This window comes from Coregonus lavaretus (genome assembly GCF_964263955.1).
Source record: "Coregonus lavaretus genome assembly, chromosome: 30".
Classification (NCBI taxonomy): domain Eukaryota; kingdom Metazoa; phylum Chordata; class Actinopteri; order Salmoniformes; family Salmonidae; genus Coregonus; species Coregonus lavaretus.
In genome coordinates, this window is record NC_140017.1 from 7,708,323 (window position 1) to 7,727,760 (window position 19,438).

The 19,438-nt window shown below is 44.2% G+C and overlaps 1 protein-coding gene across 2 annotated transcripts in view; it reads left to right on the plus strand.

The window, feature by feature from the left end:
• The window catches only part of sipa1l3 (signal-induced proliferation-associated 1 like 3), a 106,739-nt gene extending 89,450 nt beyond the window's left edge, over positions 1-17,289 (plus strand). For both annotated transcript variants that reach the window (XM_084147488.1, XM_084147489.1), the window contains 11 exons: positions 3,991-4,149; positions 8,328-8,452; positions 9,684-9,799; positions 9,904-10,358; positions 11,248-11,481; positions 11,668-11,830; positions 11,983-12,166; positions 12,497-12,646; positions 12,979-13,105; positions 13,624-13,705; positions 13,991-17,289. In XM_084147488.1, the coding sequence (XP_084003614.1) occupies positions 3,991-4,149; positions 8,328-8,452; positions 9,684-9,799; positions 9,904-10,358; positions 11,248-11,481; positions 11,668-11,830; positions 11,983-12,166; positions 12,497-12,646; positions 12,979-13,105; positions 13,624-13,705; positions 13,991-14,134 (1,939 nt within the window). In that variant the 3' untranslated portion in view covers positions 14,135-17,289. The remainder of the gene's footprint in view (positions 1-3,990; positions 4,150-8,327; positions 8,453-9,683; positions 9,800-9,903; positions 10,359-11,247; positions 11,482-11,667; positions 11,831-11,982; positions 12,167-12,496; positions 12,647-12,978; positions 13,106-13,623; positions 13,706-13,990) is intronic.
• The last annotated feature ends 2,149 nt before the right edge of the window (positions 17,290-19,438 follow it).

Sequence of the window (19,438 nt, forward strand, 5' to 3'; positions counted from 1 at the left end):
GAGGGGATGGCGAATCGCTGCAGAATGCTGTGGTAGCCATGCTGGTTAAGTGTGCCTTGAATTCTGAATAAATCACAGACAGTGTCACCAGCAAAGCACCCCCACACCATAACACCACCTCCTTGCTTTACGGTGGGAACTACACATGCGGCGATCATCCGTTCACCCACACAGCGTCTCACAAAGACACGGCGGTTGGAACCAAAAATCTCAAATTTGGACTCCAGACCAAAGGACAAATTTCCACCGGTCTAATGTCCATTGCTCGTGTTTCTTGGCCCAAGCAAGTCTCTTCTTATTATTAGTGTCCTTTAGTAGTGGTTTCTTTGCAGCAATTCGACCATGAAGGCCTGATTCACACAGTCCCCTCTGAACAGTTGATGTTGAGATGTGTCTGTTACTTGAACTCTGTGAAGCATTTATTTGGGCTGCAATTTCTGAGGCTGGTAACTCTAATGAACTTATCCTCTGCAGCAGAGGTAACTCTGGGTCTTCCATTCCTGTGGCGGTCCTCATGAGAGCCAGTTTCATCATAGCGTTTGATGGTTTTTGCGACTGCACTTGAAGAAACGTTCAAAGTTCTTGAAATGTTCCGTATTGACTGACCTTCATGTCTTAAAGTAATGTTGGACTGTTGTTTCTCTTTGCTTATTTGAGCTGTTCTTGCCATAATATGGACTTTTACCAAATAGGGCTATCTTCTGTATACCCCCCCCCCCCCCCCCCCCCTACCTTGTCACATGATTCCATATGTGTTATTTCATAGTTTTGATGTCTTCACTATTATTCTACAATGTAGAAAATAGTAAAAATAAAGAAAACCCTGGAATGAGTAGGTGTGTCCAAACTTTTGACTGGTACTGTAATTAAATCAGTCAATTGAAATAAATTCATTAGGCCCTAATCTATGGATTTCACATGACTGGGAATACAGATAAGCATCTGTTGGTCACAGATACCTTAGTAGGGCCGTGGATCAGAAAACCAGTCAGTATCTGGTGTAACCACCATTTGCCTAATGCAGCGCAACACATCTCCTTCACATAGAGTTGATCAGGCTGTTGATTGTGGCTTATGGATGTTGCCTCACTCCTCTTGAATGGCTGTGCGTAGTTGCTGGATATTGGCGGGAACTGGAACACGCTGTCGTACACGTCGATCCAGAGCATCCCAAACATGCTCAATGGTTGACATGTCTGGTGAGTATGCAGGCCATGGAAGCTTCCAGGAATTGTGTACAGATCCTTGTGACATGGGGCCGTGCATTATCATGCTGAAACATTAGGTGATGGGAGCGGATGAATGGCACGACAATGGGTCTCAGGATCTCGTCATGGTTTCTCTGTGCATTCAAATTGCCATTGATAAAATGCAATTTTGTTCGTTGTCGGTAGCTTATGCCTGCCCATAACATAACCCCACCGCCACCATAGGGCACTCTGTTCACAACGTTGACATCAGCAAACCGTTCGCCCACACGACTCCATGCACGCTGTCTGCCATTTGCCTGGTGCAGTTGAAACCGGGATTCATCCATGAAGAGCACTCTTCTCCAGCATGCCAGTGGCCATCGAAGGTGAGAATTTGACCACTGAAGTCAGTTACGACACAGAACTGCAGTCAGTTGTGCAGAAATCCTTCGGTTGTGCAAAACCACAGTTTCATTAGCTGTCCGGGTGGCTGGTCTCAGACAATGTGGAGGTCCTGGGCTGGCGTGGTTATAAGTGGTCTGCGGTTGTGAGGCCGGTTGGACGTACTGCCAAATTCTCTAAAATGACGTTGGAGGCAGCTTATGGGAGAGAAATTAACATTCAATTCTCTGGCAACAGCTCTGGTGGACATTCCAGCAGTCAGCATGCCAATTGCACGCTGGCTCAAAACTTGAGACATCTGTGGCAGTGTGTGACAAAGCTGCATATTTTTGAGTGGACTTTTATTGTCCCCAGCACAAGGTATACCTGTGTAATGATCATGCTGTTTAATCAGCTTCTTGATATGCCACACCTGTCAGGTGGATGGATTTTCTTGGCAAAGGAGAAATTCTCACTAACAGGGATGTAAACAAATTTGTGCACCAAATTGTAGAGAAATAAGCTTTTTGTGCGGATGGAAAATGTCTGGGATCTTTTATTTCAGCTCATGAAACATGGGACCAAAACTTTACATGTTGCGTTTATATTTTTGTTCAGTATAGAAACCTAATATTCCACAAATGACTTTGTCATTTCCATGACAGGGATTCGTATCAACATTTTAGCTTTTATAATAAATGAATGTATTTATAGTGTTACATAGTTTCTAGGGCACAACATGTGCTTCAAAAGTAGCTAGAATTCATATAGGCCCAAAATAGGCTGTATCTCAATCAATTTAAAGATACATATATTTTCTGGTGCTACTAAATTTAATGTGGTGCTCCTAACCTTTTGAAGTTGGGAGCACCAGTGCTACCAATAAAAAATGTTAATTTAGAGCCCTGCCTTAGAGTATATTATGCTAAAAAATATATTAATGTAAATGTGGTTATTGAAATCAAAATACTACTCATTACAGTGCACTTGGTAAAGCTTTGTTTGACACAGACTTTTGCTTTGTAGAACTTACAGATTAAACATTATGGAGTAATTAAGGAGGGTAAGGCAAAATGTCATAAATATGTCAGCTTTGATAAAATATTTCTCAAGTAGACTTTTAGAGACATACACTATATATACAAAAGTATGTGGACGCTCCTTCAAATTAGTGGTTTCGGCTACATGGCACACAGCCATGCAGTCTCCATAGACAAACATTGGCAGTAGAAGGGCCTTACTGAAGAGCTCAGTGACTTTCAACGTGGCAACGTCATAGGAGGCCACCTTTCCAACAAGTCCATTTTTAAAATTTCTGCCCTGCTAGAGCTGCCCCGGTCAACTGTAAGTGCTGTTATTGTGAAGTGGAAATGTCTAGGAGCAACTGCGGCTCAGCCGCGAAGCGGTAGGCCACACAAGCGGTAGGCCACACAAGCTCACAGAACAGGACCGCCGAGTGCTGAAGCGCTCACTACCGAGTTCAAAACTGCCTCTGGAAGCAGCGTCAGCACAATAACTGTTTCCATGGCCGAGCAGCCGCACACAAGCCTAAGATCACCAAGCGCAATGCCAAGCGTCGGCTGGAGTGGTGTAAAGCTCGCCGCCATTGGACTCAGTGGAAACGCGTTCTCTGGAGTGATGAATCACGCTTCACCATCTGGCAGTCCGACAGACGAATCTGGGTTTGGCGGATGCCAGGAGAACGCTACCTGCCCTAATGCATAGTGCCAACTGTAAAGTTTGGTGGAGGAGGAATAATGGTCTGGGGCTGTTTTTCATGGTTCGGGCTTGACCCCTTAATTCCAGTGAAGGGAAATCTTAACGCTACAGCATACAATGACATTCTAGACGATTCTGTGCTTCCAACTATGTGGCAACAGATTGGGGAAGGCCCTTTCCTGTTTCAGCATGACAATGCCCCCGTGCACAAAGCGAGGTCCATACAGAAATGGTTTGTTGAGATCGATGTGGAAGAACTTGATTGGCCTGCACAGAGCCCTGACCTCAACCCCATCGAACACCTTTGGGATGAATTGGAACACCGACTGCAAGCCAGGCCTAATCGCCCAACATCAGTGCCTGACCTCACTAATGCTGTTGTGGCTGAATGGAAGCAAGTCCCCCGCAATGTTCCAACATCTAGTGGAAAGCCTTCCCAGAAGAGTGGAGGCTGTTATAGCAGCAAAGGGGGGACCAACTCCATATTAATGCCCATGATTTTGGAATGAGAGTTTTGACAAGCAGGTGTCCACATACTTTTGGTGGATCAGGATCAGGTCCTCTCTATCCATATAACCTTATTAATAATGATCTAAAAGGCAAAACTGATCATAGATTAGCACTCATACTCTACGACGCTTTATGAATATAGGTACTGACTTGTGATTAAACTCCACTGTCCCCTCTGTGCTCCCTGCAGGCCAGTGAGTTTCCCTGAGAACCACTACAGCCTGTCGCCAGCGGGGGGCGACAGAGTGCTGCCCTACAGGAACCCCTCAGCCAGCTTCTCCTCCCCCTCTGGCCTGGGGGGCCCCGTACTCAGCGGGCCCTTCGTACGCTACAAACCCTCACCTGACAGGTCAGTCAGCGGAAGTGTGTGTGTTAGTGTCTTTGTGTGTGTATCTCTGGGGTTGTCTCTGACTGGCTCTGTGGTTGTCTCATTGAGGTCTTCATTTGTTTGTATTGGAGGAGAATGTCACTCCTTCCTGTTCCCTGGCGTTTCCTTTGTATGATACTTGACAGGCCTTTGGCAGTTGTTGCTAGGAGTGGTAGCTAACTTGCTGCAGACCTTTGACTGATTTGACTGTCGCTCTTCTGTCAATGAGACATGTACGAACACACTATTGGATTAAGACTCCATTGTGTGGTTTTACCTGTGTGTGTTCTGATTAGTTTCATCCTGCCCAACCAACATGTATGAAATAAGCGCCACCGGGGAGCAACAACAGAATCTTAAACTTATTTGTGTATGTTAGAGCTGTCCTCTACCAAAAAAAAAATCTTAGTCGACGAGAGTAGTTCTTTCGACCAATCGATTGGTTGACATTTTAAAACTTGTGTCTTTCCATATAGACACACCCTATGTGCTTGAATAAAATCAACTATATGCAGTGAGCTTGTCTGATGCTTTAAGCGCACTGTTTTATTAAATAATTAAGACACACAAATGACTCGAGGGAGCACGATGGCCACGCTGTGTTAGAAAAAATGACAGTGAGTGTGACTGGCGCACGTTGTCTCGCTTTCCTCCCTGCTGCAACGAAAAGGCACCACATCACAGCAAGTGTTTATCGCACTGTCTGTGCTGAAGCTGCAACATAATTTCAGCCATTCCGTTTCTTACTTGTTTCTCTGACTGAAAAGTTATGTTACCCAAAATCTCTCATTTGTTTAGATTCCCTATTCCCCCTCTTTATGTGAAACATGTGACCAATATGGCCTGACCTATAGCCTATCATAATACATTGGTAATAACAAACTCCTAACACGTGACAGTAAAATGGATGTGGAGGACGTGAAAAAGGAACTCAAAACGGGCAAATGTTTACTGGTTGCTCAGTAGGGAAAGGGGAAGTCAGATCTGTGGAAGAAATTTGACTTAGTTGTGGAATCTACTGGAGATCAAGTAAAAGGAGGGTATAGGAGCAAGCGTTGCGTGAGTATTATGTGTGCCAAACAGGGGCTGTTAGATTACAATATAATTTTTTCTGACCCTTTGGAACAGTGTAAACAACACTAAATATATTGAGATATATATAGGCCTAAGTAAGTTACGGTATTGACTAAACAGGATGCGCTCTTAGGCCTACAGCTCGATGGTGGTTAAACAAGGCTACCACTACATGAAGCCTACTAATGATAATGACATTACGTATTATTATAATGATGATCATAATAATAGTTGTAATAACAAGAAGGAGAACAGTGTAAACAAAACTAAATAAATTATAAGTAATACCAGAGAGTCTGTTCTAACAGCCTTGGTGCTCACGGTATAAGTAGGCTATTAAACAAGCACTCACAGGCAACAGAAACAGGATCTGTCTGTCTTCTGTAGATCTATGTGGATGATTTATAAAGCCAGGCACATTTAAGTTAGGCTATTGATTATAGACCTAATTAAGTTGGGGTTTCCTCTCTCCTCAATTTTCTTAGACAATTAAGGCAAAGGCTGTTTCCCCGTCTCCTCACTCCGCTGCTGCCTCCGCCACATGTTCTCAACACCAATATGGTGGTTAACTTTGGTATTATGTACTAAAGATTGTTTCAGAACCACAGACAGTGACCGCTATCCAATGCGTCAGAAAGCTCATTTGTTATAAAATAATAGTACCATTATTTTTACAATTTCAGGATCACGTCTTAGAGAAGTGGTCGCCAACCAGTCGATCACGATTGACTGGTTGATCTTCAAGGCATTCCTAGTCGATCACCAAACATTTCTGTAGAAAAGCCAACGACAAAGGCCTGCGCTCCTTTTTTTATTTTATTTTCGCTGTTGTCGGTAGGTGCACTTGATTCAGAAGTCCTGCGCACCGGGTAAGCAAAGTGTTCACATTTTGAACTATTTCATTTGTCTGAAAATACAAACTCCGGCGTACCCGGAGGACCGGGAGATCTGTGGCTAAATTGAGTATGCCTACTGCGCTGGCCAATCGGATAGCTCAAATCACCGTGCCTACAGAGCTTCCACGACCCCGGCTACAGCAAAGTTTGATACTAGCCTACGTAATATTTCATAACTTTTAAAACCATGACCACAGAGAGACTGTCAAAGAATACAGCAAAGAGCTGCTGTTTTTAATATGTGAGTTAATGTTAAAGTTATTATTCAGCACTAAAACATAAAATGTGCTTCTCCGTACATCCACTCGCGATGCAGTTGGAATGAATGAGTATCCAAGTGTATCGTTAGCCCTGCGTTTTAATTATTATTAGCAGCTCGTCATAGGAACAACATGGTCATAGGAACAACATGAATTTGTGGATGAGGCAGATGCTGTGCGACTCGAGTTTAGCCATCAGGTGGAAGACGGTGTCCCCTCTCTCTGGTCAGTCTCACCAGAGGAAAGGAAGGAGAGTGTAGGGACCATGAGATGCGGACCCTAATGCCGTGTTCAAAACAAGTGGAAACTCAGAAATCTCCAACTTCCGACTTCAGTTCGTTCAAGACAACTGGGAACTTGGGTAAAAAAATCCAACTTGGAATTTCCAGAGTTCCCAGTTGTCTTGAAAGCACCATGACCATCAGATGTAGGTACCATCAGTCCAGTAAAATAAAAAAAGCTAATTATTTCAATTTATGCGCCGCAGTGCCTCTCAAGTGCTACACCAACTGATCTATTTTTTTTTATCAAAGCTCGAGTTTTGAAATATAGTATGGTCTGAGAATAACAATATTGGCAGGCCAGGCATATAGCCAGTATACTGCAATAATGTATTAGGCCTACTGCCCAAACCTCATTCCTACAGAACTGCTATTATTAGGTTAATGTTACTTTTTTGGGGGGGGGGAACGGTAGATTTCGGCTTGCTTTTTGACTGCGAAATTGATCTTGACTCAAAAGGTTGGTGACCACTGTCTTAGAGTGATGGACTGTGCCATCCCTGTGGCCTCGGCAATGGATTAGTCCACTGAGACAGGCACGAATCAGACAGGTGTTTTGTGCACCATGGGAAAATATATATATCAATATGCGACTGCTCGACTACAGAAATCTTGGTGGACAAACATCCTATCGACCAAATAATGGACCAGTCGACTTAATGGGGTCAGCCTTAGTGTGTGTGTGTCCTGTACACTTTTTTTGTCTGCCTAAATCAGAGTTTGCCCAAGTCTGTGTGTAAGTTAGGGCTGGGCGGTATGGCCAAAATATCATATCCCAATATTTTTTACCAGGCTTGGGTGGTATACTGTATATACCGGGGTATTTTGAAGTACAGACTGTATGATTTTCAATACCACAACCCCCCAAAAAATATTCAAATAATTCAATTGAGCCAGTCACATGGTATGTTTCTTTGTTAAGGAGCACGTGGAGAAAACGTGTCGATCTACTGTTGAGAAGCACAAGAGAGGTGATCAAGTTACACTTGAAATTCACTAATAATGTTTGCCAGCTAAATATCTTAGAACTATAAGTTAACTATTTAAGAGGTGCCAAATACATTTTCTCCAGCTCAGGGCTCCAGCTATGCATTTGGTTTGCTAATTTGCTAGCTATAACGTTAGGTGGCTAGCTTGCAATATCAAGCTTCTTGGATACAGCAGAGACAATCAATCACCTTCTGGATCAAGTGTGAGTAGCTTTTTGAGATAGTTCTACAACTTTATGACATTTTCTGTCCTTGCATTTAGCTTAAAAAAAAAAAATAAAAAAAAAAAAAAAAAATATTTAAAAAAAAAATAAAAAAAAATATTATGTTTGCTTGCCCTTGTTAGCATTTAGCTAGCATCTGCCATGGAAATTCGCTAGTACTTTGTTAGCATAAAAAAAAACATTTGCAGGAGGAGAGGGAGAGACGACTCAAGTAGCAAACTGAGTAAATTATAAAAACGCTGGAGTGGCGTTAACACATTTAACAAACCAAACATTGAAATACCGTTGTAGAAGGTAAAGTAAAAACCCAAACCGGTCCGTGCATCAATACCGGTATATAGTAAAATACGGTATTCCGCCCAGCCCTAGCGTGAGTGCAAGTGTGTGAGAGTGTGCATGCGTGTGTAACCTCTCTGTTCCTCTTATATCTGTATAGGTACGGTTCAGCCCAGCATCCCCTGCTGACCTACGAACCTCATCTCAGTCTGGACATAACCTCTAGTGGAGAGTCCTCTTCGGGCTTCACCAGCCAGGACAGCACTATGGAGCGCTGCAAGACAGGTACACACACCCGCTTCCCTTGAAAAACAGTTAGCCCTACAGCCAATTCTGTCTAACCAAAAGAATTAGCAAAAAAACAGTCAGATTTCGACAGAAATTCAAGAAGAGGGGGTACAAAAATGGTCAGATGAATACTGCCATTGGGAAAATCCGAGACATGATCTCCTGCGTTCTTACTACCCGCTATTCAAAGTGCTCTGAACAAATTAAGGGAATCGTTCTCAAACATTGGCACATTCTAAGATCCCTTGGTCGTATTCTCGCGGGGCAGAAACTCAGAGATCAATTGGTAAACTCTGATTTACCACCCCAAAATACCCCTGCACACCTTCTATTTGCGCCTCTACCGGTTGGAAACTACAAGTGTAATGGCTGCGCTCAATGCAATAGCACTTTCAAATGTAGATCCTTCAAACACCCCCAAACAGGGAAACAGACCCCAATCAAAGGTGTTATCACGTGCTCAACTAAGGCAGTTATTTATCTTATAACTTGTCCTTGTGGTAAAAATGATGTGGGTAAAATGAAGCGCAAACTAAAAGTACGAATCTCGGAGCATCGTACCACCATTAGGTGCAAAAACTCCACGTACCCAATTGCGGCCCACTTTTTGGAAGCGAACCACTCGATTTCGTCCCTACGTTATATCGTCATCGAACACGTCACCCTCACTAGGAGAGGGGGTGACCTCGACAATTTATTGTTAAAACGAGAGGCTGCCTGGATCTTTAATTTAAAGACCCTTGCTCCCTTCGGTCTCAACGTAGACTTTGACCTGAAGCCATTCTTGTGATTATTGTGATTTTGCTATTCATTGTAAATGTTTGTAGGCCTATGTAGCCAAATTGTATCTATGATCGTATGCTATCCATTTATGTTTTTTATATGTTCTATTTATATCTGTAAATTAACCAATTATATGAAACCACACCCGGCCATGATTACAGACACCTGTGTGTGTGTCCTTTGAAACTATTTGGAGTGGCTCCAAATCGAACTGAGTTAGACATCCATCACCATCAGAAAAGGGGCTTAAATACTGACTACCCCAATACACTAACCAGTGACCACACACACACACACACACACACACACACACACACACACACACACACACACACACAGAGTGAACACGTAAAACATAGTGATGACCTACATACCACACCTGTCACTACAGTAGACCTGTGATGGGTTATGTGTAATGGTGTTTGTGTGTGTGTTCTCTGCCCAGAGCCCCTATGGCATGTCCCAGTGTCATCGTCTCGGGGGCCAGGAGGAGGAGGGGGACAGAGGAGACCCACCCGACAGGACGTCCCAGGGAAAGACTCCCCCAACAGACACTCAAAGGTCAGATATAACTGTCCTCTTTTATTTAGAGAGATTTTCTGCCTGTTGCTTTTCTGTGGATCTACCGTTTCTTTCTCTCTCCCACCTCATCCCGCTCTTTGTAGGGTGAGACCCAGTACTCCAGCCACTCCAGCAGTAACACTCTCTCCAGTAACGCATCCAGCAGCCACAGTGACGAGCGCTGGTTCGACGGGGCTGGGGGGGGGAGAGGAGGCCCGGGGGGGTCCGGGTGTTGCCTAGGCGACCTGGCTGAACCTGACCCCGACCCCCCCAGTAAGGGCGGATCCAGTGACAGCGGCATCGACGCCCCCACCCTCTACAACACCAAGCCCGGCGGTCGCCACGGAAACCAGTCCAGCCAATCACAGAAGCCCCTGCACTGTTCGGCAACCTATAATAGCGGGCTGCAGCAGCTCTCTGGGGTGAGGGTCAACGGAGTCGAGGGGCGGAGACTAGAGTCATCACCTGTATTACCTGCCAATCAGAACAAAGGATACCGCACGCGCACCTTCCCTCCTCCTGGATCCAACGTGGAGAAGCCAGACTCATTTAAACCCAGGTACAAGAGAGTGACACACACACACTGCTAGCGCTTATACACTCCAACTCAGGTTAGCTTTTAGTAGTGGTAAGAGAGTGGAAGGGGAGGACAAAGAACTGTGTGTTTTGTCCACACAGGCATCCCATACTGAACGTACTGAAACACGTCAGTGTTTAATCCCTATGGGGGGCATGTATGGGCCAGATGTACCACCCCTGCCCTACATACATGTAGACACACATATTTAGAGAGTCCAGCTACTCTTAGAGGGGGATTAAAGGATTGGGGGTTTAGACCCCCAGTTCCATCACTCCATTCTGCCAGTCTATACCCAGTCACTCAGGGAACAGGACAGCACTCTGACACACAGAGGCACCCAACACACAGTGGGACACAACAAATAACATACAGGTATGTAGTCTAAACTGTGGTACAGGAGCTTAGGAAATGGGGATAGAGACGTGTGAGTGGTAAGATGGATGGGTGTAGGTATTGAGTGATGGTGGGTTGGATGGACATTTGTAGCTGAATGGTTGCTTGAGTGATTGGGTGGATGGTTTGCTGGATGTATGATGTCCAGAGAAAGCCATGATAGCTGGTCAGGGATATTCACAGATGTTACTGCTGGTTGGATGAGGTGGCTTTTGGTGGAATTGGGTCGGGAGACAAAGGGGATTTGAGATGTGAATTCCACCAGCAGCTGTTCTGCATGATGTGTGGTTTGTTGTGTCTGTGTTGTGCATGTGCTACGTATCCCACCCTGAATGGATCCATCAACTCAAGCATATGTTTATCTCTAAACCTATGCATGTAGATGGATAGATAGAGATCGATTTATGGATTTGAGCATGTGTTCCTCTGTATATTAATGCCGTGTGTCTGTGTGTGTGTGTGTGTGGCGTCACAGGGCCTGCTACACACCCCAGGGTTACAAGACCCCTTCAGCAGAGAAATCGCAGCCGGTACGAGCCGCCACAGTCACGCCCAACTCTGCTCTACTCAGCTCCACCCCTCTCTCCAGCTCCGCCCCCAAGGCCTTATACAGCAAGAGTAGACTGGGCGCCTGGCAACCGGACGACAACGCCCCCTCCCCTTCAAACACACCCACTACCTACAGCTCTGACAGCAACAGCAGCAAGAAGTAAGAGAGAGAGAGAGAGAGAGTGTGTGTGCGTGCACATTGAGATGCACTGGTCTACCGAGGCACCAGTGTGCTACACTACCAACACAAAAGTCAAGCATTACACTACTGAGTTAATCCATGCTCAGTGTGATAAGTTGTGTTACTGTATTTAACCTACAGTATATTCCTGCTGTGTGTGTTCAGGCAGGTGGACGTGAATTCTAAGAACGTGTTCGGACAGCCCCGTCTTCGAGCGTCGCTAAGGGACCTGCGTTCTCCACGGAGATCCCACAAGAGCACCGTCGAGGACGACCTGAAGAAACTCATCATCATGGACAACCCTGGCGAGATGCCACAAAGAGACATGGTGAGGGACACACACACAAACCCAGTACATATACACACACACACACACGCATACACTACACACTATTTTACACATACACACCCCAAACCTTACCACTTGCTCACACACTAACATACTACCCCACAACTAACCTCCCTCCCTTCTCTTTTCAGTCTCCTCGGTGCACTCTTCAGCGCACGTTCTCAGACGAGTCTCTGTGCAGCGGGCGCAGGGATGCCAGCTATGCCAACTCTGCCCCCCTGTTTGACCAGGGCACTCCCAGCGACCTGCTGTTCACTTGCACCCTGCCCACCCGGCGCCACGCACACACTGCCAACCACATGCCCAACAAGAAGGGTGAGTGGGGCCACCGCTTGATGTTATTACCTTCTCACTTCATTGCATCCATACCTAATTATGGCATAACAAGAAGGCACAGGGCTCAGTTATAGTCAGATAAAGAATTGTTTATGTGCTACTTTTAAAGGAGTAGTCCACTCAAAAATGATATTTTGGTATTTATTTCATTAGTTCACTTTTGATACAGTCCCAAAATGTTTTGCATGCGAGCAATCAAGTTTTCAAGATACATGACTTTCAAGAAGCGAAGGTTATCATGTGACATCATCATGAATACTAATCTGCTAAGACTTATTTGACCTCCTTGCCCCCCTCCTGCTTGGCCAGTCCCTCTGTCTGCGTCGGAGCTGTCTCTGACAGAGGTGAGGGATAAGGTTCCCCCCCTGAGGAGGCTGGACCCGGGGCTCATGCCCCTGCCTGACACTGCCTGTGGCCTGGAGTGGGCCAGCCTGGTCAACGCTGCCAAGGCCTACGAGGGTGAGTTTGAGTATTCTGTGTGTGTGTTCAGATATTTGCTAGAGAGATTTTGTTTGTGTGTACATGCTGTGTATTTGTGTGTCAGTAGCCTAAGCTGAGAGAGAGACCTGGTCTCACAATACTCTGATCCCCTGCCACCACAAAGCTTCTCAAAGCAGCTCCAGCAAACACACAAGGCCCCTACTGACACATGATCCTGGGCCTCGATTACAGCCCAGCTAGGCTGCTCCTGGATGGGCTTGATCGTGTGAAATGTCCCTGGAGACCTTGTGAAGATATAGCTGATTGTGAAGGGGGAAATGCTGCATTGTAACTGTGTGTGTGTTTTACAGTGCAAAGGGCAGTGTCTCTCTTCTCGCTCACTGAGCCTCAAGTTGGGGTTCCAGACATGCGGCCGATCATCAGTCCAATCCAGTTCCAAACACCTCAGACTCCACGCACTACCCCCACCTTCAGCGGGTAAGTCTCTGACCCACACACACCTCGCATAAATTCACAAATATTCACACACAAGACACAAACTCACACACCCAAGATCAAACAATCACGATCCATAGACACTGCCACAGACGCACAATGTAAGATCATGGCAGTTACAGCAGATTAGGATCGTTTCGTCTATTTAACACAAATCCTAAACACAATATTTGAGTATATAAAAGCACCGCCTATGCTTGGACTTCTCATTTCCTTTTATCAGGTCAACCAGTTACCAAGGATCTCTGAACACCTGCTGTAGTAAGCTAACAGTGGAGTGTTTGAGTTACAGCAGTCTGGCCGGTCAGCTTGTGATGTCTCAGGGCATAACTACAACCAGCCTATCACTGAAACTACCTCTTGTTTACCAAACTAACATACTGCGTTGTACGGTCCTGGTAAACTCTGTTGTTCTGTTGAACACACCTGTTAAACCTGTCTGCCCTACCTGCTACGTAACCCATATGACAGTGTGAGTTAATGTCTTTGTGTGTTTTCAGGGATGAGGTCCCCAACGACCTCTCGGGGCGACTGTACAGCCTAGAGGTGATGCTGAAGCAGCTCAACACTGACCTGGAGAAGGTACCGTTTACACCAGAGAGACATTTTGGCTCTATACTACTTTATATGGCTGTACCACTGACACAGCAAGAACTGAAACTGAAAATGAATTCTCTCTCTCTCTCTCTCTCTCTCTCTCTCTCTCTCTCTCTCTCTCTCTCTCTCTCTCTCTCTCTCTCTCTCTCTCTCTCTCTCTCTCTCTCTCTCTCTCTCTCTCTCTCTCTCTCTTCTCTCTCTCTCTCTCTCTCTCTCTCTCTCTCTCTCTCTCTCTCTCTCTCCTGCCTTCCCTCCCTTTTTGTCCCTCAGGAGAAGAAGGACAAAGTGCACCTGTTGGCTGAGATGGCTAACCTGCGGCAGAATAACCAGCGGCTGCAGGAAGAGAGCCACTCGGCCAGCGAGCAGCTCCGCAAGTTCAGCATGCTCTTCACCGACACCCCGCAGAAGAAGTGAGCTCACACCAAACACAGGAAATGACGTCGGAGAGGGCGTGTGACCTAAGCTAGAGAACGATGAAGAGGGGGGAAGAGGTTAGTTAGGATAAACGTGAATTAGTGAGGCCACAGTGAGTTTCATGCTGTTGGAATTGAGTGGGGAATAGATTTATTAGTGGGTCTGGTTAGGCACTGTGGAATACATGGGCAGTAGAAAATAGAATGAATGCAAGTAAGTTAGGGTGTGACATTATGTACAAGAAAAGTAGTCGCTTTTAAGCATAAGAGAGGGAAAGAACCCCCCCCCCCCCCCCCCTATATTCTCACGTTCTATCCATCACCTGCTGCTTCTGTCACATTCCAACCACACCGTCTCCCTCCGGCCTCTTCTAGAGGGGTGGGATGGTAGGGGAGAAGAGGAGGACTACCCCTCCACCACTCTGACCTGCTCTGTGGAGAGAGACCTGCCGTTACGCCGCCACCCTCTCTGTGGTGCACCACCTACCCCAGAAACCCTGCCACGCTCTGGGCTGGACAGACACAGGGACTGCAGAGAACCAATGGATCCCCGTTGGCTCATCTGAAACCGAATTGCCTAGACAGAAGAGCCTCCAAGTAGACACGCCTATTTTTAAAAACTCAGATAAGAGAGTCCAACACTGCACAAGCCGACTCTCCCTCAGCCTGTGCACCCAGAGTGAATCCCTCTCTGTCCCTGCTTGTAGGTTTTTATTTTTGTAACTAAAGTCTTATACACTCCTGCGTCAGAGCAAAGCCAATAAAGAGGAGACATTTTATGAACTGTAGAACACTAGATCACACGGAGAGGCCTAATACTGTTCCTGAAGCGAATCAGCCAAAAACAAACACGAGCTCTGGCTCAAAAAGACTCCAACTCCCAGAATGCTCTGGGAGACCTGTGTTCTAAAAGACATGGTACTGTAGTTTTGCCTGTATGAGTCAACATATCGCTTGAACACATGTATATTGTACTGATATAACTGACGTAAAGAGGTGGGTGTGTAACTCATGAAGGTGTGTAGGGTACAGCAAATACTCAGACAATGCATTATCGCACAAAATAGAGAGCTCTCGTGATGTGTTTTTACCCTTTGTTGAGTGTGTGATAGGCTGGCTGGCACAGGGCATTTCAGTTATAAGCAAGCTGTAATATGTTACGCTAGTGATATGAGACAAGCCATCTCGTTCAGTTTATGAGACCGAATATATTGTCTAACTCAATGATAGTATCTCAATGTCACTGTTTGGTTAACGATCAATTTTAAAGGTATTTACAAATATCTAAGCAGTTTTTTTTTTACAATATGTAGAATTATCATATTTAGTGGTTTTTGTTTTGGGTACCAACAGCTACTACACACATCTTTGTGCATTTAGAAAATACATGGAAATGATCTCTTAAACACTGTAGTCACCTGTGTCATATCAGTACCTGTGTCATGGTGTGTGTGTGTGTACTAGAAAGAAGGGGTATTATACATTAATTTAGCTAACAGACAGTCCTAGTGTCTGCAGAATCAAACTCAACAATTTATACACAACTGTGAGACCTAGCTAAATGACTTAAAACTTAAGTAACTTAGCTTGTGGTGATGGGTCTGTGTGAAACGTGTGGCCATTTTGTAAAAATGTCCATCTGACAGGAATACACTGAACTAAATCAACACAAATACACTTTCTTCTAACTAGCTTGGTTATATTCTTTACAGAAACTATTTTTCTTACAGATTTGTGTCTTTGTGTCCATTGTTTGTAATGAATGTGGGATAATAATAATAATAATAATATGCCATTTAGCAGACGCTTTTATCCAAAGCGACTTACAGTCATGCGTGCATACATTTTTGTGTATGGGTGGTCCCGGGGATCGAACCCACTACCTTGGCGTTTCAAGCGCCGTGCTCTACCAGCTGAGCTACAGAGGACCACATAAATAAATGGAGGGGAGCATGGAGCTGGCTAAACCAACGGTGTGGATTCCAATTCTCATTTGGGCCACATCCATTCAATAAATTATTGAAGTGTCTGCTGAAGGACCATATTACTATTTTCGTTCCAGTAAACGTAAGCCCCTAGCACAGATAGGTACCCTGTCATCATAGACCCCCTTTTCAGGAACCCCCTGCCCTGCCTCAACTGGAATCCTGTCTTCCCCTCACGATTCTCAGGACCTTTCACAGACACCCCCTTTAAGAACTGTACTATGTAGTTATAGTTTTGTGTGTGTGAATGTACCTGTATGGTGTAAACCCTTTGAGGCTGGATCGGTGGACATTCACACGCATATGGCACACACATACAAAACACACTACTCAACACTGCCCTCACTCTTTCAAAAACATCTGTACATTGTTGAGAGACATTACATTTAGATAAGAGCAAAATAAACAGGCATCTCGGTCTCCATTTCTCTTCATCTCACTCTTTGCTCGTCACTGCCCTTCTAAAGACACTGTTGTAGTCTGCCTCTGTGCATCCTCCTCCAGCCAGTTCAATCATCTCATCTTGGGAAAAACCAAGAGGAACTCCAACATAACCCTAAACACTCATGTTATCACTGAAGCTCAGCAAATGTGCTGTGATGTTGATATCTCCAATGTCTTTATCTGTATTTTGTTATTTGTGTGTGGAGGGGTATGGGTGTTGTTAAGGATTTAGTTTCGATATATTTGATTTTAAGCAAACTGCAGTTATATACATGTTGAACATAGCTCGATGCATCAATGTTGCATGTGCACAAATCACATATGGTCATACCGAAACTTGGTAAATGGATCAATTGTATGATTTTTTTTTTTTTATGTTTCATATTTGTATAATTTATTTCTGGAACACATTGGCCACTTTTGCAACCTGAAAAATACAAAATAGTGAAATTAAGAGGGTACTGTGTTTTTATTTCTATGTATGCTGTTTGATTTTAAATCTTTGTACAAAGCTGATTTGTATGATTCTGTATTGTTTTTATAATTTAAATAGTTTTTCTTACTTTACTTGTTAGTGCATTCTGCATGAGGCAGGGGTGCTTTATGCATCGACGAAAACGTACGGTTGAACATTGTTTTTCTTGGGGATGTATCAATGACTGTACATTTAAGTGTAAATTGTTTTCATTATTTTATAAGAACATATATAAAAAATCTTTCATAATGATGGAATAATGTTTTATCTTTCTGGCAATTGTATTTAACTATTTGATCACATAAACAGGTTTCTGTTGTACGTCTGCTAGAGTTGCTGGCATGTGACCTGAGGCATACAATGTATCGACTGAATCCTCAAATTAAACACTGAATGGAACCAAATGGAACAGTAATGTCAGTGGATAGAAGTGGCAACAATGTAACGGTCGCGTTCCTCTGGCTCAGACGTTGCATGCATCAACCAATGGTTGCGTGCTATGTAATCGACTGACAGATTGCTATAACATGTATACTGAACAAAAATAAACGCAACATGCAACAACTTCAAAGATTTTACTGAGTTAGTTCATGTAAGGCAATCAGTCAATTGAAATAAATTAATTAGGCCCTAATCTATGGATTTCACATGACTGAGAATACGGATATGCATCTGTTGGTCACAGATACCTTTAAAAAAAGTGTGGATCAGAAAACCAGTCAGTATCTGGTGTGACCACAACTTGCCTCAACACATCTCCTTTACATAGAGTTGATCAGGCTGTTGATTGTGGCCTGTGGAATGTTGTCCCACTCCTCTTCAGTGGCTGTGCGAAGTTGCTGGATATTGCCGGTAACAGGAACACGCTGTCATACGTTGATCCAGAGCATCCCAAACATGCTCAAAGGGTTACATGTCTGAGTATGCAGGACATGGAAGAACTGGGACATTTTCAGCTTCCAGGAATTGTGTACAGATCCTTGCGACAAGGGGCCGTGCATTATCATGCTGAAACATGAAGTGATGGCGGCGGATAAATGGCAAGACAATGGGGCTCAGGATCTCGTCATGATATCTCTGTGCATTCAAATTGCCATCGATAAAATGCTATTGTGTTCGTGTCCGTAACTTATGCCTGCCCATACCATAACCCCACTGCGGGGCACTCTGTTCACAACTTTGAGAGCAAACCACTTGCCCACACAACGCCATACTCGTGGTCTACGGTTGTGAGGCCGGTTGGACGTGCTGCCAAATTCTATAGAAATTAACATGACATTATCTGGCAACTGCTCTGGTGGGCATTCCTGCAGTCAGCATGCCAATTGCACGGCCCCTCAAAACTTGAGACATCTGTGGCATTGTATGACAAAACTGCACATTTTAGAGTGGCCGTTTATTGTCCCCAGCACAAGGTGCACCTGTGTATTGATCAAGCTGTTTTAATCAGCTTCTTGATATGCCACACCTGTCAGCCGTGGTGTAACGTACTTAAGTAAAAATATTTTAAAGTACTAATTAAGTCGTTTTTTGGGGTATCTGTACTTTACTTTATATATTGTTGACAACTTTTACTTTTACTTCACTACATTCCTATAGAAAATTAGGTACTTTTTACTCCATACATTTTCCCTGACACCCAAAAGTACTCGTTACATTTTTAATTCTTAGCAGGACAGAAAATGGTCCAATTCGCACACTTATCAAGAGAACATCCCTGGTCATCCCTACTGCCTCTGATATGGCGGACTCACTAATCACAAATGCTTTGTTTTTAAATGATGTCTGAGTGTTGGAGTGTGACCCTGGCTATCCGTAAATAAATAAAAACAAGAAAATTGTGCCGTCTGGTTTGCTTAATATAAGGAATTTTAAATTATTCGTACTTTTGATACTTAAGTATCAAAAGTATATGTAGTTGCTAAAATATACTTAAGTATATTTAAAACCAAATACTTTTACTCAAGTAGTATTTTACTGGGTGACTTTCACTTTTACTTGAGTCATTTTCTATTCAGGTATATTTACTTTTACTCAAGAATGAGAATTGAGTACTTTTTCCACCACTGCCTGTCAGGTGATGGATTATCTTGGCAAAGGAGAAATGTTCACTAACAGGGATGTGAACAAATATGTACACAACATTTAAGAGAAATAAGCTTTTTGTGGGTATGGAAAATGTCTGGGATATTTTATTTCAGCACATGAAAGATGTTGCGTTTATATTTATGTTCAGTAGTTGTCTGACACGTTAAATACCTATCACGGCTTTGTAAGATCTGTCAGGCGGGGACTGCGCCTATAAAATAAACCCTTGCGTTGTCACCGTCAACGAAAACCCGGTGCCAAAAAAGCAAGTTGTGTTGTGAGTAAGAGTTAGGCCAGACAACAAAGGACAAGG